This window comes from Protopterus annectens, chromosome 8.part0 (genome assembly GCF_019279795.1).
Source record: "Protopterus annectens isolate FY-2018-M chromosome 8.part0, PAN1.0, whole genome shotgun sequence".
Taxonomy (NCBI): Eukaryota; Metazoa; Chordata; order Ceratodontiformes; family Protopteridae; genus Protopterus; species Protopterus annectens.
The window spans coordinates 813,787,172-813,813,323 of record NC_056741.1 but is presented as its reverse complement, the minus strand read 5'-3'; the positions used below and the strand labels follow the sequence as shown (position 1 = coordinate 813,813,323).

The window sequence follows — 26,152 nt, the reverse complement described above, 5'->3', positions numbered from 1 at the left end:
TTCCATGGATGCGTGTGCATTCCTGATGGGTGTCATCATCCATGTTTCCAGGGCGTAGCCAGCATACTCCCAGTAAATGGCCCTATGGGATGCCCCTAGCAAACATCTGGTACAGCTGTGATGTATGCCAGATATGGGAGTTGTGATAACTGCCAGGGCTGCCAGCACACAGTCATGATAATCCCTGGGCATTGCACATGACTTGGCAGTTGACTGAGTGGTATCCCTTGCAGTTAGCATAGATTCTACCCTGCTTACCAGGTGGTGCCTTGATATGTAACATGAGTGCAAACTATGGCACCCAGTACGTCATGGTAGTGTGATACACGGTAGAAATGTTGCATATTGCTGGACTTCACCTGAGGGGAAAGGAGAAAAGATATGTTGCTCACTGACATGTAGGAGCAGAGCATCCAGGAATTGGAGTACCCTGGATGCAGATGCCTGTGCCACCCCCTTCATGTCCTCAGTTGGTCTTTGAAAAGTAACAGTAGCTAGTATCCTAAGGGCTACAAATACCTTAATTTCCACTGGGATGGGTTCCCCTCTGTTAATTCTGGCTCTGAGAGGAGGGTGGCAGATCTCACTGAGTTCGTGTAACATGTCCCTTGTCCACCATGTAGTGCTCTACAACCTCCAGCTCATGTAGCTTCTGGTAGGTTACCCTGGGCCTAAATACTCTTCTCCTCATCAGCCTAGGCCTACTGTCAGCAGCACCAGCAGCACTTGACTTCAGCATCTAGCACATACAGATGTAGCTCTAGCAGCCCCTAGAATTACCTCAGTTAAAATTTCCAAGTCTCTACTCCAATGGTTCAGAGTATTAAGAGAAAACAGAATGTAGGGTGCATACATACTTTATACAATTGTGGTGTAGGTCCACCATGTTGGATTGGCTAATTATGATGCAGTTCACATGCTTAAGATATAATTGACATGATTTAAAGGCCGTATTTTATTGCGCAATGTAGCGCTATGCGCAGTATCGCACAGCATAGGTTAGACAAAACTTTATATTATTGAATACATCCGGTTTTCATTTCCAGCTGGCTATGTCATGACTGTCACATGGGTGGTCTGTTTGTGCGACCATGTTAAGCTATGCTCAAATCATTTGCAGCAAGTGGAATGCTACACGAACAAGCAAAAAACCCCCTAAAGTAACATGACACCCCCCTGATGTCATTCACATCTAGTGGGAATATAAACCGTGTCGGAGCCTATATGATGTGGATATGCATACAAGGTTTCTCCCTTTATGAATTCAACAAAACCAGGGTATTTACACCCTCATTTGCATAATATCCATGCTGACAGCCAGGAAACTACATGATTCATAACTCTGTAAGCTGGGTAACAACACGTATGCACCACTGTACAGACCTGATGCAAGATCCTACAGTGCATTTGTCTGATGTACATTATAAATGTTACCTTATAATGTTTTATTTTAAGCATGTTTGTGCAATGCGGTGCACAGTGCAAACATGCAGAGATTGTTAAAAAAAATTAATTTCACAATCATCTATACTGGTTTCAGATATCCACAATGTATGTTTTGGACATTCATGTATGTGATCTTACCTTTTCAAGGGAAATATCTCCATATTTCTGGACTTTTACATCCCACTTCATTCAGTGTATATTCCTGTACATGGAAAATTTCCAAGTACACTACTGACACGGAGTCTACACAGATGCATTATGTCTTGTTGGGTTGCTCCATCTGGCTAATTTGCATGAAATTCAATGACTTAAGCCAAAAATCTGCACTGCATTGAAGTTTCTCTGTTTGCGTTTGCTTGTGTGCCGCTACATGGGGTTTAATGAATCTAAAACTATTCATGCCCGTGTATGCATCGGGCCGCGATGAGCACAGTTAGCAACACAGGACTTTTGCTCCGCTTCTCCTATTCATACTTGACAGGATTAAATTGCCATTTTCATCAAAAATTACTCAAATAAGCTGGAATAACGTGTTGGAAATGTCTTGGGACATTTTATAGTTTACATTTCAAATATTTTACTGTCCAAGATAAAGATTTACCAACGGAAGATGAACCACTCAAGGAGTTTGACAAGAAAATTCAGTGAAGAAAGAGTTGCAGTCTATTCTTTGCAGTATATAAGACCTATCCTTCAAACTAGATAAACTGGACTCCAAAGTTGACAAAATAAAAGAAGACTGTACAAAACACACTGAATTAATCAAGGAAGTAGTGAAACAATAGAAAATCCAGATATCTGCTATGGAGGATTTTTTCACTGACAGACAGCAGACTAACAGAAGGAGAACATAACATTGACTTTATTCTTCAGCAAAACAAGTTCTTGGAAAAAAACTGATGACCTGGAGAATAGGTTGAGGAGGAACAACATCTTGATTTATGGAGTCCCTGAGCATCTAGGAGATAATATGGTAAACTTCTTATCCACTTGGATCCCTAAGACATTAAACCTTCATGAAGCCCGATAGACCCAAGATAGACCACTAGGTGTCTCCTTTTCTCGGAACTAGAAAAATCCTTGAATAAAAATCTTTCCCTTCCAGATATGGAGGAAAAGGCTGAATGTTTCCTGTTGAAGTAGGTCTAAAATGACAGGTGGTAAGAGACTCTACAGCTCTTTCAGTGGTTTTGGTATGAATGGAGGAATTTCTCTGAACTGAATGCAGCAGCCCCTTTCTATGATTTGAAGGATCCACTGATCCCTGGTAATGTTTTTTCATTCTTGTATGAAGGACAGTCTTTCTGCCAGAGGGTAGTAGGGGAAGGTGGAAACAGAAGTCACAGGCTGAGGACAGTTGCAGTTGGTCTCTGTGTTGGGTGGGTTCTTTGGAGCTCCCAGATCTGCCTGGCAATCTTGGCACAAGGAGGCCTCCCCTTGTCCTGTATGTGGGGTAGGCCACAGCTTGGAAGGGTAGCTCCTATTACAACTACGTGTAGGTAACATATAACTATTTCAGTGTTTTAATTTGTTTTCCCTTTTTTGTCCAGCTTTTCAACCACCTTTTCAGCTGGGGGTCCAAACAAAACTCCTTGTCTAGAGGAGCTTCCTGTAGCTCTACCTTGACCTGGTCTGAGAGTGGCTGAGTTCGGAGTCATGCTTGCTGTGCTACATGATATATCTAGTGCATCATACCCACATTTTGAAGTGTGTTTGTAAACCTGTAAGGCTGGTTCTAGCTATCTCCTGAATTTCTTTAAACAAGGTTTTGTCAGTAACAGTCTCTGCTTCAGCAATAATGTGGCCTTCAAAATATTACAAGTACTTCAGCATGTGGAAGTGGTAATTAAGAGAGCCCTCATGGAAAGTGTAGCACAGAGGTATATGCCTTCTTACCAAACCTGTCTAAAAATCAGTTTTTTCCGGTCATTAGGCAGGGAATGTCTAGTTACACTCTAGTATCCATTTAGCAATTCAGTAAAAACTGAAGGATTTGCTTTAAGGCTTTTGTAAAGATACTTACAAGAGTCAAGCACTCTATAAAACCTGTCAGGCTTTCTGGAAGTAGGTGGCAGGGAATCTGGGAGTAAAGGAATATTTTCAAAAATGTCATCAAGCACCACATGCACTGGCTGAGGAAGGTAAGGCATCTCCCTTGGTACCTGCGACACGAATGTCAGAAGCTAGTGCCTGCAGAGTGACCTCAGACCTGACCAACATTAATGATTTGGAAGAAGCACGCAGTAGGCCTGGAACCATGGTGGCCTCCTGATGGGTCAGGCCAGAAGGTTGGGGCCTAAGAGTCACCTGACCATGGGGCAGTGAAGGCACCTCACCTGAGTCTTTGGTAGACTTGGTAGCATGGGCTGAATCATTGGTTGCATCTTCCATAATTTTTTGTCTTTGTTTTTCAGAATGATGCTAGCAGAAGCTGAGGATAGTGAAGACGTGGATGGAACAGAAAATGAAGACTACATACGAGTGACTAGAACTTCAGCCCTGTAGTTAAGGGTCTTCGCAAGGAATTTGGAGCGATCAGGACAATTACAGACTTTGTGCTGAGGTCCAAAAAAGAACAGACAACAGGTGAAAATCTTTATGCTGGATTTTCTTCTCACACTTCAAACAAGTGTTAACATTTTTAAACATAAATTTAGAAGAGAAAATCCCCCAATGAGATACTTATCTGAGGGGATGACAGAAGGAGCTCTGGAAAAATGTGACAACTGATGGACTACAAGCATATTGTATACACAGTGAAGCACATCAGACTGCATGGCTAAAAAGAACAGAAGATGGTGCTAACAGAAGGACATTCTTGTATCCCAATGTCCAGATGTCAGTCCTTGTACACCCACTAGTTAGAGATGATGTAAAAACTTTAGAAATCTATCTGGTCGTAGGCTTCTGCATGGCAGGAAGACCCAAGAATAAGTACTGCAACCTTGACTATGAAGAAGAAGAAGAAGAACAACAACTACCTACTACTTAGCTGTGGGCTTGAAGGTCATGTTTTGTCATTTGGGTAGCAAATGAGTTCTGAGAGCTACAGGAGAAGACAGATGCATCATGACAGCAGGAAAGGAGCTTGAGAGTTTTGGAGTAGCTGAAGTTCCCTCAGTCAGATCTGCCTGACAATGAATTTTCCCTATATGTCGACATAGATGGATAGGATATAATCCAAGGTCTGTTAACTTGTATAGACACTTCACTGTGTAGGCAATCTTAACACCACACTTCAGCTCTACATATAAATAAACCAAGATATTTCATTACCCGTTACAGATATTTGGTACACTATATGCTGCACAATATAGCAGACCAATATGGAATGAACATTATATGTGAAAATGTCAGTGTTAAATGGTATATTGCTGAAAAGCTTTAGTTACATATAAAGAAGTTGTGTACTTACCATAACGTTCCATCTGTGTTGTTTTTTTTTTCATTCTTCCTCGATGTGTGTTACGGATCCTGCCTCGGACCAGATTTGGAAGCTTACAAAAGCTTAGGCTCCAAAGCTGGAGCTCCTCCTCTACCAATAATGTCTAACTCTCCCTGGTTACCTCAGATAGAGTTTGCTGCCACGTTTACCAAATATTATAAATGAAATGTATGAAATGAGACAGAAAAAGAACAGCAGCTCAACAAGGAACAGATGCTCTAGTCTTTTGGACATGTTGAAGAAGATTTTTTTTTGTATTTAATAATAACATTTATAAACAGATCAAGAGGGTAGCGATGGGGTCTGCTGCTGCTCTTTTTGCCAATATTGTTCTTGGGTGGTGGAATCATCTCATTCTCTTTCCTCTTTTTTTCCATCTATAAAATACAATTTTATAGTAGATTTGTATATCATTTTTTTTTTGTTATTGAAGGTAATTATGAACTATTATTGGATTTTTTAAATGATCTTAATAGTAGATCAGAGTTTTTGCAGTTCTCATTAGGAAGTCAGGGGTCAAAGGGCAATTTTTTGAATGTGAAAATTATTTGGGAAGCTGAAAGAAACATTTGTAAACTGTTATCTACATTACACTAGTAATCACCCTGCTTTTGTTAAGAATATACCCAAAGGGCAATTTATTCGAGCCTCAAGAATGACCACTAATTATACTTTCAAAAAAGAGATTGTAAAAATAAGGCAGTGATAAAAATCAGAGGCAATAAGAAAGAGATATTAAGTAAGGCAGCTGAGGAAATTTGTGGTAGGAGAAATGTTGATTTTCCACCCATTTTAGAATTTGGGTTTAAAAGTAAACTTGAAGAAGTTAACAAACTGGTGAATTATACATCATGTTGCTTAGATATGTCCTTGGATAGTTTTGGCATTTCTTCAATTATACAAAAGAGCAGGAATGTGATTCAAGGTAATATGGAACTTAAACTTTTGGGTGACATAAGTTTGTTTTTTAAAAAGAGCTAAAATTTGAAGAGATGGTTACACAAAGACTCCACACTTTAGTGACTTCTACTACTGCATGTCCCAGTAAGAATAAAAACATGTACAAGTGTGGGACATGTACAGCATGTAGATATGTGCTGGAAGGACCCTTTATTAATTTACCTCACTTTAATAGGACTACAGGAGTTCCTGGAGTTTTCAGTTGTAAGACCGAAGGGGTGGTTTATATAAGTGTGTGTTCCTTTTGTGGTAATTTTTATATTGGTCATACCACTAGAAGTTTAGAAAAACGAATTAAGGAATACTTGTACGCCATCAAGGTAAAATATCACAAAAATGCATTATTTAGACAAGTTAGAATGTGTAAAAAAGTAAGACGTTTTTATTTTCTATACTTGAAAGGGTACCTAGAAACTTTAAGGGGGAAAATCATAAAGCCAAAATAGAACAAAAGGAAACATTGGAGCAGCTTGAGGCAAAAGCAGACAGACTCCCGGGGTTGAAGGATTTTATTAATGTGAAATGTTTTTTGAAAAACAAAAGGCTGAACGTTCTAATGATGTTAATCATTATTTTTTCAACTTATTTTTCTATGATTCACTTTTAGTATTTTTTGATGGGTTAATTGATGTTTAATAAGATGCTAATTTATACCCTCCCAATTAATTAATTAAACTTAGTGTTCTAGTTCAAGATGGTGATTCTGATGAAGTCTTTCTGACGAAAGCGAAAATTAAACAATTTCTGACACTAAAATCATGGTTTGCTTATTGGTTCTGAGTCACTAGCCTTGGTGGTTTGTTTGTTTAATTTTGGTGGTTCCATTATCACCTGTCGCTTTGGGAGAGTTTTAGTGTTTCAGGGAACAGAGGTTCCTATAAACATATCTGTCAGTTCATTCACAAAAGGACAGGGGGAGGAAGGAAGGAAGGTTGAGGAAGAATGAAAAAAGCCAACAGAGATGGAACTTTATGGTAAGTACATAACTTCTTTATCTGAAGTTGTCATTTTCATTCTTCCTCGACTTGTGGGACAGAGCCCTCAGCTACAACAACCTTGGGTGGCCTTCATTCATGGAAGAATATTCCGGAGCACTACAGAGCCAAAAGCAGACACAATGTCATTTGTAGTGGGAAATGAAGGTGTGAGAATTAGAGGCAGCTGAACAAATATCAACTGAAACTTTACCCCAAAAGGCTTGGGCAGCTGCCACAGATCTAGTAGAGTGAGCTTTGACTCGGTGAGGTAATAACAGAACACCTTTGGATTCAAATAAACGAAATGCAATCCGTTAACCACTTGGCTAATGTGGTCTTGGCAAAGTACAGTTGTGTACACTTACCATAAATGTAGATGTTCGAGTGTATTCACTGTTGCAGTCCTAACATATGGGGTTATCCGGCTCCCAGTAGCCCTCAGTCAGCCTGAATACCAAAGTCCTTGGTATATGACGTCATCTGCCATCGGCTGTAAACTGATGTCAGAACATCAGGTATAAAAAGGGAGGCGGCCAACGCCATTTCCTCAGTTTTTCTTGCCTTCACTGTCAGGAGCCCCCAAAAGAAGGCCAAACCAGAAAGGAAATACCCTGGAAAAAAGCCATCCAAAAAATAACATAAGTAGTCTGTGCCTTAGGAAAAAAGGGGGAATGGAGGGTGGGAAAACCAGGACTGCAACAATTAATACACTCGAACATCTATATTTATGGTAAGTGTACACAACTGTACTATGTTCTTCATGTTTCAATGTTGCAGTCCTAACATATGGGTTGATTCCTAAAGCCCAGGAAGAGAACAAAAGGGGTTGAGGAAGAATCACAGATTAAGGACTGGTAAGGAGGCCTTGCAAAACTGTAGAGGCAAAACCAGCCCTACACTTAGAAAACAAAGATAGGTTGTAATGCTTTGTGAAAGTATGGACAGAAGACCAAGTGGCTGCTTCTAGAATGTCCTTAGTAGGCACACCTCTCAAAAAAGCTGCAGAGGTAGAGGTTGCTCTAGTAGAATGGGTCCTTTCCATGCTGCGTGTACAAAAATGAATACAATGAGCAATCCATGTGGAGATGGTTTGTTTGGAAATAGCTTTACCCTGAGCCCCAGGAGCAAAACTAACCAACAACTGCTGAGACTTCCGAAAGAGTTTAGTCCTATTTAAGTAAAATCTCTACCGTCTGTGCACATCAAGAGAGTGCAGAATCCTTTCCCCTTTATTCTGAGGGTTATTGAAGAATGTAGGCAGATGAATAGACTGGTTTAGTGTCAGACTGGAAACCACCTTGGGCATAAAGGAGGGATTAGTTCTCAGAGAAACCCGGTCTGTATGAAAAATAATGAAAGGTTTTTTTATTTATTTCATAGGTTCATACTAAGCTAACTGCCCTTGCGAGCCATTTTAAGCCTAGCCAATTATTCCTTGTGAGGCTCAAACCCTGCACCTTGTGTTTGTAAGGCAAACACCTTAATCATTAGGCCACTCTCCCAACCCTCTACTGCCACTAAGGCTTGCAGCTCCGAAACCCTTCTGGCAGAAGTAATAGCCAAACGAAAGGCAGTCTTCCATAGGCATCAGGTTCAAAGGGAGGAAAAGTAAGCTTCTCCAGGACAAAATTAAGATCCCAAGCAGGAGTTGGAGCTCTTCTGGGAGGTCTAAGATTGCTAGCTCCCCTCAGGAACTGTTTCATCAAGGGGTGAGAAAAAATAGATTGCGCAAAAGAACAATGAGCAGAAATTGCTGAAGCATGAATCTTAACTGAAGAAAAGGAAAGTCCACCATTAAGCAAACCTGCTAGATAATCAAGAATGAAGGAAATAGAAGGTTGGGAAGACTCTTCTCCTTTAGCCTGCATCCAAGTGCAAAATCTCTCCCATTTACCTGCATAGGATTTCCTGGTGCTAGGCCTCCTACCCTCATGAAGAACTTCAACCACCTGTTGGGAAAGAAAGTATTAGCCAGGCAGTTAAATGCAGAGTTTGAAGATGAGGATGAAGAAGCTTTCCACCGTCCTGAACCAACAGATCTGGAAGATGCCAAGGCTGAACTTGGGAAAGGCTGCAAAGAAGGGGATACCAATGCTGCCTGGGCCAATCTGGTGCTATCAGAATAGCCTTTGGTTTTTCATCTCTTATCTTTAGCAGTACTCTGGGAAGAGGCGGCAGAGGGGGGAAGGCATAAATTGAGAGTTGTGTCCAAGGGAAGGACAAAGCGTCCACTCTCCATGCTTTGTTGTGAAACTCCCTGGTGCAGAAGGTTGGAAGGAGATAATGGGTGCGAGAGGAGAAAAGATCCACGTGAGGAGTGCCCCAATGCTGAGTGATGCGATGGAAAATGATCTTGTTCAGTTGCCACTCATGAGGATCCAGAACATGTCTGCTCAATTGATTCGCCAAGGAGTTCAGCCTCCCTGAAAGATACTGGGCTATGAGATGTATGCCCATGGAAGCTGCTAAGGACCATATTTTCATACGGTGTCTGCACAAAGGGTAAGAGCGGGTCCCCCCTGCTTGTTGATGTACCACATGACTGTGGTGTTGTCTGCCCTGATCAGAAGAATTCCAGGGTAGATTAGGTCCTTGAAAGCCAGTAAGGCCTGCTGCACTGCCATCAATTATTTTAAGTTTATGTGCAGATGAATCTGTTAGGTGCTCCAAGTCCCTTGTATGCCCCTGCCTTCCAGATGTGCCCCCCCCATGCATAATCTGAGGCATTTGTGGTGAGAGTCTGGCTGGCAGGTGGTGGGCGGAAAGGCAGACCCTTGTTCTGAGAACAGGCTGTTGCCCACCAGAGCAACTCCAGTTGTAGACAGGGAATAAGGGGAAGAATCAAGGCTAAGTCCTGTGTGTGTTGACACCAAAGGTTCTTGAGGTACCACTGAAGTTCTCATATGCAGCCTTGCATATGGGATTATCAGGATACATGAAGCCAGGAACCCCAGAGCTTGCAGGAATTGCCTTGCAGAGAGCTGGGTCATGCTTGCCAAGTTCTTGAAATAAGCCATCAGATTTTGTCTTGAGGGAGGAATACCATCTGGGTGGCTGTATTCAGACTTGCTCCCAGGAAAACAATCTCCCCTGTAGGAACCAACTTTGACTTTGCCTCGTTGACAGTGTAACCCAAAGAAGTGAGAATGTTCTTCACAAAGTCCAAATCCTTTTTTAACTGTTCTGGGGAGTTTGCTTGAATGAGAGAGTCATCCAGGTAAGGATAAATGTGAATGTTCCTCTGCTTGCAAAAAGCAATGGTTGGTGCCAAGCACTTTGTGAAAACTCTGGGAGCAGAAGATAAGCCAAAGGGCAGTGCAGAGAATTGGAAGTGTTGCTCCCCAGCCATGAAACGAATTAACTGCCTGCAACTTTCCCTTATTGGGATGTGCAGATAAGCCTCCTTCAGATCCAAAGTTACCAGCCATGAATCCTTGCACAGCATTGGTAACTATTGAAGAGTGAGCATCTTGAATTTGGGAATCACCAGAAAAGTGTTTAGAATAGACAGATCCAGAATAGGGCGCCAGCTGCCCCCTTTTTTGGGTACCAGAAAAAGTCTTGAGTAAAAACCTAGGCCTGCCTGATTTGCAGGAACTGGCTCTATAGCCCCCATAGTCAGTAGAGAAGAAATTTGTTTCTCTACCTTGGCCCTGAGAGTGCTGGGAATGTCTGGGTAACCTCATAGAACAGGGAAGGTGAGACAATAAAACTTGTAACCTTGGTTTACTATGTTGAGTACCCATTTGTTGTCTGTGATGGTTGACCATACCCCTGTGAATGTGGCTAACCTTCCCCCCAAAGGAAACCCTGGGTGCGCAGAGGTAGGCACAAGAAGGCCAAAGTCATTAAGAATGCTTGCTTTGGGAAGCTGGCTTAGAATGCCCCAAATTAGCAGCAGAAGGATGCTACTGTTTAGTCTTTTGAGGGGTAGAAGCCTTCCCTCTGGAAGATCTGAAAAAAGGAACACCTCCTCCTGTTAACTTGAGAAGACGCCTTACTGCTGAACCTGCCTTTCAGTACAGTTATCCCCTTATTCAACAGAAGGTGCTGTGTACGTAGCCTAATGCCAAGATAAATACCAGGTTTCATTATTTTGCTCATTAACCTGTGAGCGGTACTTCTTGCCTCCAGCGTGTTAGCAGCCAACCACAACCTGCTTGGCCCTCTCGCCGCTCCGGATTTTAATCTTTTCTCCACAAGACATAAACCAAGCTGTCATTCAAATAGTATCCTCCCTGGTTGCCTTTTTCGCCTGTCGCCACTAGGTGGCAATATACACCCTGGAATAAGCTTAACTCACTATACTTTCTCCCACTGGTTATCATTATAGTTAGACCCTTTTCCTCCCTGTTCTCCTTCTCAGTTTTCTTCCCTAAGCTTTTCTCTTGCCCATTAAACCTTTCTTTTTATACTATAAGGTAAACTTTTTAGTATTAAACTTGCATCTCAGCTGCTGTCTCTTTTCGGTTAGAGTTTGTTTTTCTCTGTAGCTATTTCACCCTCTGGGCTCTTCCCGCTCTGTTCGCCCTTCGGGCTCACTCTGCTCCCCTACCCTACCCCCAATTCCCACACACCCCTAGTACTCCTAAACTTATACTTCCCTAACCACACCCACCTCTCTACCAGGCCAATCACACATTACCCCCTCCCCTCTGTTTCACCCAATACCTAATCACCTGCATCATTACAACCATAGCCGCCTCCTCTTCCTGTCTGCATTTTCTTTTCTACTTCCCTACTTTTCTTTCATATACCTCCCTATCACTATGCCTCCTCTACTAATCTCATCTTATTCAAAACATATCCTCCCTTCTGCCACTTTTTCCTTTCCTTATACTACCCTACCTTCTAACCTCATATGAACATCTTAGCCTTAAAGAACCACACTCCCTCAGTCAACATACTAGCTCACCTCCCCAAAACACATTCCAATCATTCTCAAACATTTCTTCACCCAGCTACCTTCTTGCAAAATTTCACAGAAAGTTCCACGTTTTCTACACTAATCAAGTTAACAGAAAATCCTTACACTTCCTCACCAAACCCTCAGAGCTAATAAAAAGATTACTTCTCTCCCTTCTAGCAGGTGACATTCATCCCAACCCTGGCCCAAACACTGCTACTTTAAACCCCCTCTTGTCCCTCTCCCTCCTGCTCTAATGTACCCTCCAAACCCCCCAATTATCTCTCTATAGCTCACCTAAACATCAACAGCATTACTAATAAAATTGCCCACCTCCATGCAATGCTAGACATACACTCTTTTGGCATCCTTTGCCTGTCTGAAACCTGGCTCAAACCAGCAACCCTAGACAGTGAGATCACTCCCCCATGGCTACATCTACAGGCTAGACCGCAAAGCCAAAAATGGTAAAGGGATAGCAATTCTTTACAAAACAGGCATGCAAATTACTGTCATACATGAAAAACCTCCCACAATAAGGAATGCCGAAATCCTTATCACCACACCTCAGCTTAACACACACAAATCCATCTATTTAATCTGCACCTATCTTCCCCCTGGAAATAATATCAGTTCCCTAGAAGAAATCCTTAGCTGGCTTTCTATTCAGTTCTCACAAGAAACCATAGTACTGGGCCATGTCAATATAGACTGGAAAACCTGTACCTCAGTAGACCCTCCTACCCTCTTAAATCTTTACGTTTTTTCACAAACCGTACAAGCCCCTACCAGAACTAGCAAAACTAACAACAAAGAAAGCATATTGGACTGAATTCTGATAAATAGTCACCACCATACTTATACAGTAGGGACACTACCTGATGACTTAAGTGACCATGCACTTACTTAATCAGACATAAAAGTGCAACCCCCAACCTAACTAAATACAAAATGGTCAGAACAAATAAAATCTTTAACCCTGAAAGCTTCCTAACAGAACTCAAAGTTTGCAATTGGTCTCCTCTCAAACAACTACCACTGGATGATGCTGTGGCATACTTCAACTCACAGTTCCTCTCTATTCTAGACTCTCATGCTCCCTTAAGATCCATCAGAATTAGCTCAAAACCTGCCCCTTGGCTATCAAAAGATACAAGGCATAAAATTATCCTGAAAAATAAACTCTGGAGCAAATTTCGTAGCACTAAAGAGCCTTCCGACCAACTTAACTTTCGTCAAATAAGAAACTCCACTAAAAAAGCTGTACTTCTAGATAAAAGAAAATACTTCTACCATTTACAACAAGCTAACCAACAAAATCCTCAAAAGTTCTGGGCAGGAATAAATACTTTCTTAAAGCCTGGCCACATTGATACCCCGTGCCCCTCAGACACTTCCAAAAACAACCCAAAACAAACTGCTGATGCCTTCAGTCTCTAGCCCCCAATATCTCCTTCTCAGTCCTCCTCCTCTTACACTTCTATTTCATCTTTTCAACTTCAACCAGTACCCAACATCACTTATCCATTCTCTTCTCCACAAGCTTACAACCTCCTCTCCTTCTGCTGACCTTCTTCCTGCTCAGTATCTAAAAATTGCAGCCAAACCATTAGCCTATCTCATTTCCATTCTGATTAACAGAACCTTTGCTGAAAGCTACATTCCTTCAGTCTGGAAAATCTCACATATCATTCCCCTGCATAAAGGGGGGATCTCAACAAAACTCTCTAATTACCGTCCCACAGCCTTAATCTCCCCCCTAGCTAAAATCATGGAAAAATGTATCCAAAAACAACTTCTTAAACACCTGTTAAATTACATCCTACTAGCCAACTGTCAACATGGCTTCAAGCCTTTCCATAGCACCATTTCAGCCTTTCCTTTACTGACTGCATCAACAAAAACCGGAACAATAACATACTCACCTCTGCTCTCTTTATTGACCTATCCAAAGCCTTCAATATGGTCAATCATCATATAGTGATAAACTTACTTAAAACTTTTGCAATAGACCCTAGCGCTATAAAGTGGTTCGAGTCATATCTTCATAACAGACAACAGGCAGAGCGTTGACAAAACAACTTAGCCAACCTCCTTCCCATTTCCCTTGGAGTCCCCCAAGGCTCAATAATTGGCCCCCTTCTGTTCTCTATCTTTATTAATGATCTTCATACCAGTATTCCCTCTGCAACCTGTATACAATATGCAGAAGATTCTACTTTGATTTGTTCTGCCTCATCCCCCTCCAAACTGCACTCTATTACAAAAAAGACTTTCCAAAACATTGAAACATGGTTCCTAAAACAATGTCTAATCTTAAACGCAAAGAAAATCAAACTGTTCCTTTTCTCTCCACCCATAAATCCTCACCACTCTACTTCTCTGTCTTGTATAGTAATGGCACCAACATATCACCTGACCCTTCCACCAGGCTCCTCGGAGTAGAGATAGACAACAACCTATGCTTTGATTCTCACATTAACAACAGTATAAAATTAGTTAACAGAAAGCTAGGCTCCCTGTTAAGAATTAAACCATTTCTTACACCTCTTGCCAGAACTACCATTGCCCATTCCCATCTGATTTCTACCCTCCTTTATGCCTCCTCTATTTACACATATTTGTCAAAACTAACCTCACCAAACTGGCTGTGGCCTACAAAAGTATTGCCAGATTTGCCTCTGACTCTACCTTTACAACTCACCATTGCTTAAACTTAAAACAATTGGAATAGCTTGAGCTGTAAAATCTGATCTTATTTCACCAGCTCTCCTTAGCCCATAAAATCCTCTACAAACCTACCAACACCCCAATACTTACTCTCCTTATTGCAACCTCAAAAGCCTGCATTCTTCAAACAAACTTCTTATATCAACCTGTAAATCCAACAACTTGGCAGGCGATTCCTTGTTCTCTAACATAATAGGAAAAGCCTGGAACTCCCTTCCTGCCAACCTTACTGCTATCTCCTATTTTCCCAGTTTCAAATCCCAACTCATAACTCACCTCAACTCACTGGCTCTGCCCCTGTACTAACCCGACTAGCTGCAACTTGCACCTAGTACTTTCAATTATCCTGTATATATCTTTCTTAAACTTACTTTTCTGCATTCATCCCCAATTTGAACCCCCTCTATTTGTAATTAATTGCTTATTGTTGTTACTGTAAAAATATGTTAATGCTATTATTATTTTTCCTGAGCTAAACCTGTATCTCTGTTTTTTAAGGTGTATTAATGTTTTGACTTGGAGCTTTTCTCCCCGGGCCTCTGCTGAAAATGGACATATATCCAGTTGGACCAGCCCGGTCAACAAATGTAAAATAAAATAAAATAAATACAACTGAAACCCATAGGCCTAGAGCTAACCAGCTTGCCAGGATCAGGGAAAGACCAGTTCTTGGAAGGATAATGCCTACTAAAACGGAGGAGGCTGAACCTGAATGAAATCTTTTACAGCTTGCATAGTTTTCACCTTATCCTCCAACTTTATCAGTACCTCCTCCACCAAAAAGGTTGTCTTTGTACAAAGGAACATCCAGCAATTTAGATTTTACAGGTTCAGAAAGAGGCTGATCCCTAAAGCCAAGCATGCCGTCTAATAATGGGACCAGTGGCTGCTGCTCTGCAGGAAGCCACCAAGGTGTCAAAATCACAATGAAGAGAATGCTTATTAACCAGAGTGGCAGAATTTAGTAAATCTTGTAATTCTTTGTTCTCTGACATGGAAGGAATATCCCCAAGCTTAGCCTTAACAGCCTCCAAAGTATGCTGCTGATACTTAAGCATGTGAAAAAGACAATTCACAGATCTAATGGCAAGAGTTGCAGAGGTATAAACCTTTTTACCCCACCTGTCCAATGCCCTAGACTCCTTATCAGAAGGTACAGGGTTTTTAGCAATAGTAGCCTTAACACCCTTTGGACTTTGAGAAATTATCTCAGGATCAGCAGTAGGGTTTCAAAAAAGAAACTGATGAGAATCAGGAACCATATAATACCTATTAGGTTTTCTGGGAGCAGGAGGAACAGAATTAGGAGTTAAAGAATTTTCCATGAAAACATCATCCATAACTTCCAAAACAGGAGGTATAGCCAGAGGTTTATGCTGTGGCAAACCTAAAAATTCCAGGATCCTCTTCTTAGACTGAGGGAATCCTGACATTCCAATTTAAAGTGCTCCCTAAGAGTATTCAAAGTATCACCAAAGGAAGAAAATCTTCTGGAGGGGAGGCAGAGGGGATAGAATCCTCAGCATCAGAATCCTCCAAGCCAGAAAAAAGTTGAGAATTTCCTTCCTCACCATCAGAAAAACTGGAAACCACAGAATCTGATTCAGACAAAACATCAGGAGACAATTCCCTTAGCCCTCTTGGAAGGGGGGGGGGGGTGAGAGCCCTTAATAAGGATAAGATCATCACCAGGCATCTTTACCAACTGGGAATGAGGCACAGGAGAGGAGGCCGACACCCACTTGTGGGTAGATTTGCGGCTGAAAGGTTTACTAGTAATCTGGAGGGACTCGGGAGGCCTAGCAACTGCAGAAGTCTAAGGTAGTCGGTCTAGCTCTGGTCTCATGTCGAAGAGAAGAGGCATCAGAAGCCGGTGCCTGCATAGCGGCTCTGGACCCATCTGAGGCGGCGACAGGCAGTCGGTCTGAAGACAAGATAGCAGCCTGCGGCATGGAGGACTCCATAAAGGTCTCGGCAAAGGCCTGTGGCTAAAATTCTGCAGACTGTAGAGGCTGCAAAAGCACCTCACTAGCTACCGCTGGGCCGATGACCAATTTCACCAGCGCGTCATCAGCAGCTTTAACCCTAGGCCTGTCGCAGTCCTTGCGTTTCCTAAGTATATCCGAAGTCGTGAGACCAGAAGACGCCATATCAATGAACTTAGGCCAGACTCCGAAATGCTTATATAAAATCTTAGCTCTACGGCGTATGGTACGCAGGTTGAAGGAAGCATAGAGTTCACAGTTCGGGACGTCGTGATCAAGGCCCAAACAAGTTATACAATAGGAATGAAAATCATTGTGCGGAATCTGCTTTCCACAGGCAAGATGGTTATTAACTATCTGACATTCGTTAAAGCAAGAAAAGATTATCCCCAACGGGGTACTTATCTGAAGGTATCTTCAGTTTGACAGTCAGAATGCAAAAAGAAGGTAAATGGCCGACCAACACTAGTGTGAATTGCATCTACTTCGGGCACTGTGGCAAGAAAGACTGAGGAAATGGCATTGGCCACCTCCCTGTATACCTGACGTTCTGACATCGCTTTACAACCGACGGCAGCCGATGTCATACACCAAGGACTCTGGTATTCGGGTCGACTGAGGGCTACCGGGAGACGGATAGCCCCATATGTTAGGACTGCAACAGTGATACATGAAGAACATTTGGTTTACCCTCTTTTGCATCAGAAAAAGATATGAAAATGTTCTCCCTGCAACTCCTGAAAAGGAACTTGAGATTTCTTGAACAGCCCCCCTCCCCCACTGATTCCTGGAGAAGGCTCTTGGGGAGGGGGGTAGAAAAACACATTTTGATGGCAGACAGGGTCTTTAAATCTTTCTTGCTATGGAAGAGTGTCTCTCTAACAGTGGGCCCAAACAAAGACGATCCGTCAAAAAAAGGGGCACTGACAAAGGATGTCTTGAAAATTTCTGTGATGTCACAGCCTCATCCAGGCAGGACGTCTAATGGCAATGCTGGAATTGGCGGCACTTAAGGTGCCCTCTGTCGGATGGGGGATTAACCTCATGGACACACTGGAAACTGACTGTAGAGTGGCCATTCTGGAGGATCCTTTCCTCATCAGACATGGACTTTGGGACTGAGCCACAGAGTGGTTTGATAAAATCTCTCTATAGCCTAGTAAAATGGGAAAGGTAGTTTAAGGCTCATCAGGTGAAGGTAGATGAGACGCAAACTCTCTTGCTGAAATCTGTCTATAGCTCTAGACTCCCTGTTAGGGGGACAGATAGAGGAGCTTTCTTGGCTAACTCCTTCTTGGTGGTTGTTGCAACAGCCATACCATACCCATCTACCGGGATTCCCTTAGTCCAATCGGGTCAGTCAGGGGGAGCACTGAGGATTTTGCCTGCTCACTTGGATACAGGTTCTACCGTGTTTGGATCCTTCCAAGCCCTGCTTGATACCAGATCAACAAGTGCATCAGTGGGGGGCACCCAAGATGTACACAAGCTGGACAGATTCCTGCAGGGTAGCGTTTTGGGAAGGCCAGCCACCTCTTTGGTGCAGGATTTCCAAGATGAATAAAATGGAGACATCCTCGGGTGGAGATCTGGGAGATCCTTCCCCTTCTGCGAAATCGGTGCCTTCATAACAGACTCTTCAGGGGAATCCAGGTGGCTCCTTTTGCACTTTCTCTTCTGGGGAATTTCCTCAGTGGGGCATTCGGGGGAGACATCGGAAGAGATTTGGGGTTTCAATGGTGGAAGTACTTGCAGACTTTGCTGGACTGGCTGTCCTGAGGGGGGGCAGTGGTGAGGTCTCAAACAGTCTCCAAGGGGGTGAAGTGGATCCGAAAGGGCGGGTGCCGAGGATCTTCTGAGCATGGAGAAGACCCTCTCTACCACCTCGAAAGCAGAATGGGCCGGAGAAGACAAAGATCTTCCTCCTAGAGCAGAAACTACCAGGACAGAGGATGCCCAAACATCCCCAGCTCTCTGCTCAGACAAAGAAGCTGGGGCAAAGCTGTCAAACTCCGATGCTACAAGGGGAAGTGACAGCTCTGAAAATGGAGTCAAGATCAACCCCTCGGAGTTGATGTTGGGGCTTTGGCACAAATAGCCTCTCTGCTCCAACATGCTCAGGACCAAGAGAGTCAGAGAAGGTACTGTGGTCGAAGTGAGATTCACTACCTGCTCAGACACCTTGGCTCTTGGGGCATTTGGATCTGAGGGCTTCAAAGCAGCAGGTCAGATTGGAGAAGGAGCTAAAGGTCCAAAGGGTGACTGTCTGCCCATGGTCCTGGTAGGGGATGGGGCTGGTAAGACTCCCATCTGGATCTGTGTCTGAAGGAACTGCCTCATCAATCTGCCCTCCTCTGATTGAGAAAGACTGTGTGTAGACCTGACAGAAGATGCTCCGGAAGGTGGCCTGGACAAGATCCTCAGGGACTTCTCTTTATGATGCAAACCGGCGGTAGGAGTGAGCTACAAAGGCAAAGGAGCTCAAGGCCGAGGAAAGGACAGTGTGGACTTATTCAGATCCAAAGCTCTGGGATCCGATGCCTTAGGAGCCTTGGCTGGAGGATCATTCGAAGACTAGTTAGCAGACTTCCTCAGGGAACTTTTTCTGCATTCCCTATATTCTTGGTGCTTTCTGAAAGGGGGTTGAGCCCCTTAAGAAGAAGAACCTGCAGACAGGGCCAAAGGAGGTAAAAGGCCCATGAAAATAACAAAAGAAGAAGCACCACAGTGTATCCAACTGCCCAAATAAATCCTGCAAGCATGATGAGTTAACGTACTGTTTATTCCAAAAAACAAAAAAAACACAAAGCGCTTTTCGTCAGGCCACATAGCCCAACTTCTTCAGATAATTATACAACATAGGCCATACACTATATAGGAAGTGAAAAGGAAGTGAAAAGCCAGCTGGTTCCTGAATCACCACTTTAAGAGCAGCTGATTCCTGCTGATTCAGGATCCAGCTGACTTTTCACTTCCTATATAGGGACAAAAAGCGCTTTATGTGATTTGTTGTTTTTTGGAATAAACAGTACGTTAATTCATCATGCTTGCAGGATTTATTTGGGCAGTTGGATACACTGTGGTGCTTCTTCTTTTGGTAGTACGGATCCAGTTTGTGTTTGTGTCTTAGCCCATGAAAATAAGCTTGTTCCTCCTGTCCACTAGTGTTCTCTGATGGAAGTCTTCGCAGATGGTACAGGAAGCTTTGAGGTGAGCAGGACCAAGACAATATATGCACTCCCTGTGGGCATCAGATAAGGGAATCTTGTGCCCACAGGAAGTGCAGGTTTCTCAGACATCCCAAAAACTTTACAAAGGAAAGACAGCAATGCCCATCAGCAGTGTGCCAGCAGATGCAACAGACAAAAACTAAAGTAGTGCTTTTATATATACATACATATTTATATATATATTTGTATATATATATATATATATATATATATATATATATAAATATATATATAGAGAGAGAGAGAGAGAAACACAGAGGGTAGAGTACAGAAGAGTATAAGGGAGGCCACACTAAAAAAGAAACTCACTTATGACTGAAGAAAAAACTTGTTCTCTCACTGGAGCTATAGACAATGGACTGCGATGCTTCTCCTAAGAGAGGCAAATGAGATTGGAGGTAATCAGGGGGAGTGAGGCATTATGGGTAGCGGATGAGCTCGATCTTCGGAGCCTAAGCTTTTGTAAGCAGCAGAATCAGATCCGAAACCCACAGGTCGAGGAACAATGAAAATGACATCATCAGATGCAATGATGATGACAAAGTTAAAAAAAAAATATTACCACTAAACAGTATTTTTTTAAAAAAGTTTGAATCTGGTCTAAGCTACTTGTTTAAAGGCCTTCAAAACTCAGACGGAAGCTGCTTCTTTGTACTAAATAAATCTTTTACCACAACTTCAGTGGTGCCACTGTCAGTTGGTTGTAACAAATATAAACAAATTGCACATTAAATATTTATAGGCAGCAGTATGTAGAACAGGTTAAAAAGTTTATGAACTTTCACTTTCATTAGATATAAACGAGCAGTTAAGTATGAAAGCAGTCTAGCAGCTAAACAGACAACTATGAAAATATTTTCCCATCAGAATCTTTTAAATTTTTAACAATAAATACTTAGCTACCTACTTACATGAAAATGTCATCTCGTTCCAAGATACAGTTCAAAGGTTCATCCATTGGGAAGATCTTGTAGAATCTATGACTGAAGACGTCAGCAACAACCATCTATCAAAATAAAGATCTGGTTACTTCATCAGATTTCAGCATTTATGGATGTACCCTTCAGGTACTTTTCTTTATAGGTACTCTTTTTTTTTTTTTTTTTAAGCAGATAACGCATCATAGTAATAATAAATTAGCATTTTCCCCATTTCCCAGGAAGCAATTCAAGTTAACTAGCAAATATTTGGGAAATGAGAAAGTGCAGCTGCATAAATAAACTTACCATAAAGTACAGTTTTGTACCTACCATAAATGTAGATGTCCGAACAGGATAGCATCTGCAGTCCTTACAAATGGGTTGTCCTGTCGTCAGGCAGCCCTTCGGTCGGCCGGATTCCAAAGTCTGGGTCTGGCCTCGGCTGGTGTCGCACTTCACCCGACGTCATCTCTGCTGGTCTTCGGGTATAAAGGCATCAGCCGACGCCATTTTCCTCAGTGTTTCTTGCCCCAGATGCCAGTTGCCCTCTTGGTAAGCTAAATTTTTGGATAAATGCCAATGTTTCCAAAAAAGTAGAAGGCAAACACAAAAATAAGCATGTATGTACATATATACAAACAAATACACCATAAGAGATCCCCCCCCAGCTAGCTATTAGGTGGGTAAATACCCTAGGAGTACCACAGAGGGAAGGAGGAGGGTAATCCTGACTGCAGATGCTATCCTGTTCGGACATCTACATTTATGGTAGGTACAAAACTGTACTATGTCCTTCAAGGATGCATCTGCAGTCCTTACAAATGGGTAGAATACCATAGCCAAACTAGGGGAGGAGGAAGAAGAATTATGGTGTAGTTAGGATCCCTTGCAAAACAGCAGTGGCAAACCCTGCTCGGGATCTAGAGTATAGAGGTAAGTTATAATGCTTGGCAAATGTATGCACGGAGGTCCAAGTAGCAGCCTCAATAATGTCCTTGGTAGCCACTCCTCGTAAGAAAGCTGTGGTAGTGGCTGTAGCCCTTGTAGAATGAGGCCTTATGTTCTGCAGAATTTGCTTTCCATGGTAGGAGTAACAGAATCTTATGCAATTTCCTATCCACTTGGAGATTGTCTGTTTGGAAATTGCTTTTCCTTCCCTTCCTGTTGCCTAAGCTACTAGAAGCTGGCCAGTCTTTCTATTGCCCTTGGTTCTGTCCAGGTAGAAGCGCAACTGTCTATGTACATCCAAGGTATGCAGCAGTCTTTCCCCCCTGTTCTGTGGATTGGGGAAGAAGGTAGGTAAGGTGGATTGCCTGGTTTAGAGACACTCTGGATACCACCTTAGGCATAAATGTAGGATTAGTTCTCATGGACACTATCTAGATGGAAGATTAGGAAGGGTTGTACTGCCATTAAGGCCTGCAGTTCCGAAACCCTTCTTCCTGAAGTAATTGCCAGTAGGAAAGCAGTTTTCCAGGATAGGTGTTGAAGATCTGCTGTTGCTGCTGGTTCGAATGGAGGGAGTGTCGATTTTTCTAGCACAAAGTTCAAGTCCCATGCTGGTAATGGTGGTTTCCTAGGAGGTTTTACATTCTTGATTCCTCTGAGGAACTGCCTGAGTAGAGGATGTGAGAAGACAGGGGGATCGAAGCTGTATTCTGCAGAAATAGCTGATGCATGTATCTTGATGGAGGAATAGGACAGGCCTGTATGGAGAAGCTCTGCCAAATACTCCAGGATGTTGGCAATATCTATCTTTGACACATCTTTCCCTCTTTCAGTACTCCAAATGACAAACCTTTTCCATTTTCCTGCATAGTTCCTTCTTGCTGAGGGTCTGCGGGCCTCAAGGATAATGTCTTTAACCCTTTGGGATAAATCTGGGTTAGTTGCGCCTATGTAATGTTCCAGGCAGTCAGTTGCAGAGTTTTCAGGTTTGGATGCAGGATGTTGTAGTCGCTCTGAGTTAACATCAAAGGAATCAGGGGTAGTGTCCACGTTCCCCCCCGAGACATGCTCCTCAGCAATGGATACCAATGTTGTCTTGGCCAATTTGGAGCTATCAGAATTATCCTTGGACGTTCCTCTTTGATTTTCAGTAGTACCTTGTGCATCAAAGGAAGAGGTGGGAATACATATGCTGTCAGGCCTTTCCAACTGAAGGATAGAGAGTCCACCTTCCAAGCAAGAGGGTGGTATTGTCCTTGTGCAGAATTTCTTGAGCTGGTGATTGAGTGGGGATGCAAATAGGTCTATTTGTGGCATTCCCCATTTCTTTGTGATGGCCTTGAAGATGTCGGGGTGTAGCATCCATTCGTGAGCATCCGAGGTAGTTCTGCTTAACATGTCTGCTAGGATGTTTTCTTTTCCCGGTACAAATATTGCCTGTAACTGAAAGTTGTAGCTCAGCGCCATATTCCATAGGTCCAGAGCCATTCGACATAGGGGGTATGAATGAGTGCCTCCCTGTTTGTTGATGTACCACATGACTGTGGTGTTGTCTGTCCTTATCATCAATTGGCCTTCTTTGAGGAATGGTCTGAAATTCTGGATTGCTAGTTTTACTGCCAGCATTTCTTTTTGATTTATGTGCAGGTGCACCTGATCTGGAGTCCATAAGCCTTGAATGCATTTGTCCAACATGTGGGCCGCCCAACCTAGGTCTGAGGCGTCCGTTGTGATGGTTTGGCTTGCTTGAATGTTGTGGAAGGACAAACCTGGGTTTGCCTGGCATGCTTGAGCCCACCATAGGAATTCTTGTTTCAGGCATGGGATTAGTGGTATTTCGGTTTCTAAGCTGTGCCTGTGTTGAGACCATAAATTCTTTGGGTACCACTGTAGCTTTCTCATATGCAGTCTGGCATGGGGGACCAGGATTATGCAGGATGCCATGAAGCCCAAGGCCTGCAGAACTTTCCTTGCTGTTAGTTTGTTCTGCTTTGTTAATGCCAAGAAGTAAAGAGGAAGTTGTTCTTGTTTTTCTGCAGTTAGGAATGCCATCTGTTTTACTGTGTCCAATTCTGCACCCAAGAATGTTCTTGTTTGGGATGGTATCAGTCTTGACTCTTAAATTGACTGTGTATCCCAGGGCTTGTAGTAAGCAAATGACTCTTTGTAAGTCTTGTGTCAGCTTTCTTTTGTTGTCCGCTTGTATCAGGCAGTCGTCCAGGTATGGGTAAATTTGGATTCCCTGTAGCCTGCAATGAGCGATTACTGATGCCAGGCATTTCGTGAACACTCTGGGCGCAGTAGATAAGTCAAAGGGCAATGCTGAGAATTGATAATGCTCTGATCCTGCAAGAAATCTGAGGTATCTTCTGCAATTTGGTCGTATGGAGACGTGCAGGTATGCCTCCTTGAGATCTAGAGTCACCAGCCAACACTCCTTGCCCAGCATGGGAAGAAGTTGCTGTAAGGTCAGCATTTTGAATTTTGGAACAATGATGAATGTGTTTAAAGCGGACAGGTCGAGAATAGGTCTCCAATTTTTCTCTTTTCTTGGTACTAGGAAAAGTCTTGAGTAAAATCCTTTGCCCTATTCTGTAGGTGGTACCCTTTCCACAGCTCTCATCTTTGTTAATTGAGCTATTTGTTTTAGAGCTTCTGTCTTTTGATTTGGTGGTAGGTTTGGCATTCCACTTTTTACTGGTAAGGTGTGGAAATGAAACCTGTAGCCTTGGTCTATAGTTTGCAAAATCCACTTGTCTCTTGTGATATAGTGCCAATTTTTTGAAAATAAGGCTAACTTTCCGCCTAAGGGTGCTGCTATTTGTTCCCTGGTAGGCGGTGTCAGAGCCAAGTCACTGTGATTGTCCTGTTGCAGTGGTAGTGGTTGTGTCTGTGCCTCGTTGGTTATTGCCTTGCCACTGGCGTCCTCTGTAGGCACCTCCTCTGGATTGATTTCTGCCTCTGGAGCGTCTATTCCTGCCTCTCTGAGATTTAGAGGAGTCTGGAAAGGACCAATTTTTGGAAGGCCAGTTCCTGCTAAACCTTGGGGGCTGAACCTGTAAGAAATCTTTAACTGTTTGTACAGATTTTGCCTTCTCTTCCATTTTCTTCATTACTTGTTGGGCAGGAGGACCAAATAGACTGACCTTATCCATAGGAGCATCTAATAGCTTTGTTTTAACATGATCCGGTAAGACCTGCTCTTTCAACCATGCATGCCTTCTTATAACTGTGCCAGTCATGGCTGATCTAAATGAAGCCTCCAGTGCATCATAGCCACATTTTAAAGAATGGTTACTAACCTGTTGAATGTTATTCACCATTTCTAAAACATATTTCTTATATAAGGAATCATCAGAGGACAGTTTCTTAGTTAACTGATCAAGCATAAACTCTTGGTATTGGCTCATATGAAACTGACAGTTCAAAGCTCTAGCTGAGAGAGTAGCAGAGGTGTATACTTTTTTACCCCATCTCTCTAAGGACCTGGATTCCCTTTCAGAAGGGAGAGGGTTTTTCGCTGAGGTCGAGGCTACTGCCTTAGGCCCCTGGGAGATAGTCTCAGGATCTGCAAAAGCAGCCTTGTATAAGTGGAGATGAGTGTCCGGTACCCTGTGTCCGGTACCCTGTAAAACCTATCGGGCTTGGCAGGGGCTGGAGGTAAAGTATCAGGAGCAGTGCAAGCATCATTGAATGCATCATCCACAACAGGAAGAACTGGAGATATAGCTAAGGGCCTATGTTGCGGTAAGTGTAGAAAGGTCCTAAGCCTTTTTCTTGAATCTGAGAAATCTTGGCCCTGCCATTGGAATTGCTCTCTCATGGCATGTAAGGTTTCCCCAAAGGAAAATTCCTCTGGTGGAGAGGCAGAAGGTATAGATTCTTCAGCATCGGAATCTTCATAAGTAGAAAAAGGAGCCTCTGGATGGTCTGTATTGTCTGAATCATCAGAAGAGTCATCTGAGGACACTGGCTCAGGGGGCTCTGCTCTAGGTCTCTTTTCTGGAGGTTGAGAGGCCCTGTCTGGGTAAGATTGGGATCCCCTTATTAAAGAGATGAGATCCTCTGCCAGAGTAAGCATTTGGGAACTGGAACTGGGCCTGTGAGAGGGGGGCTTAACAGGCACAGACTTATCAGTTTTGGCTGCTTTACCCCTGGCAAAGGCCTTTATAGACATGGCTGCAGGAGGCCTAGCAGCACCACGTGCTGGGGTAGAGACATCCAAAGGGATGGTGTCCGATAATTCTAGAGAAACCACATTAGTAGGCAAAATTTCAGAGGCCGATTCAACTAGGGTAGCAGGGGCCTCGGTAGTAGTCATGGATTCGGCTGAAGATTGACCCGTTTGCTCGGTTTCGGCCGAAACCGAGACACTCGCGGTTTGCTTAACCGTGGTTTCGGCCGAAACCGCGGACCGCGAGTGTCGGTCTTTTTCTTTGCGTTTCTTAATTTGAGAAGTCGGAGGATCCGACGGCATAATGTACGCAAAATCTGAGCCGAAAAACTGTTCAGCAAACTCCGACCCGGCGCCTAAGCGTTCGGGCGGTTGAAAGAAGCACAGGCTAAACAGGCTGCTACGCCGTGGTCTGGGCCTAAACAAGGTAA

General features: G+C 43.0%; 1 protein-coding gene across 1 annotated transcript in view; it reads right to left on the bottom strand.

The window, feature by feature from the left end:
- Positions 1-26,152, bottom strand: part of USP11 (ubiquitin specific peptidase 11) — a 3,313,221-nt gene that overhangs the window by 1,149,693 nt on the left and 2,137,376 nt on the right. The window contains exon 15 of the mRNA XM_044080280.1: positions 20,591-20,685. Coding sequence (XP_043936215.1) covers positions 20,591-20,685 — 95 coding nt within the window. The remainder of the gene's footprint in view (positions 1-20,590; positions 20,686-26,152) is intronic.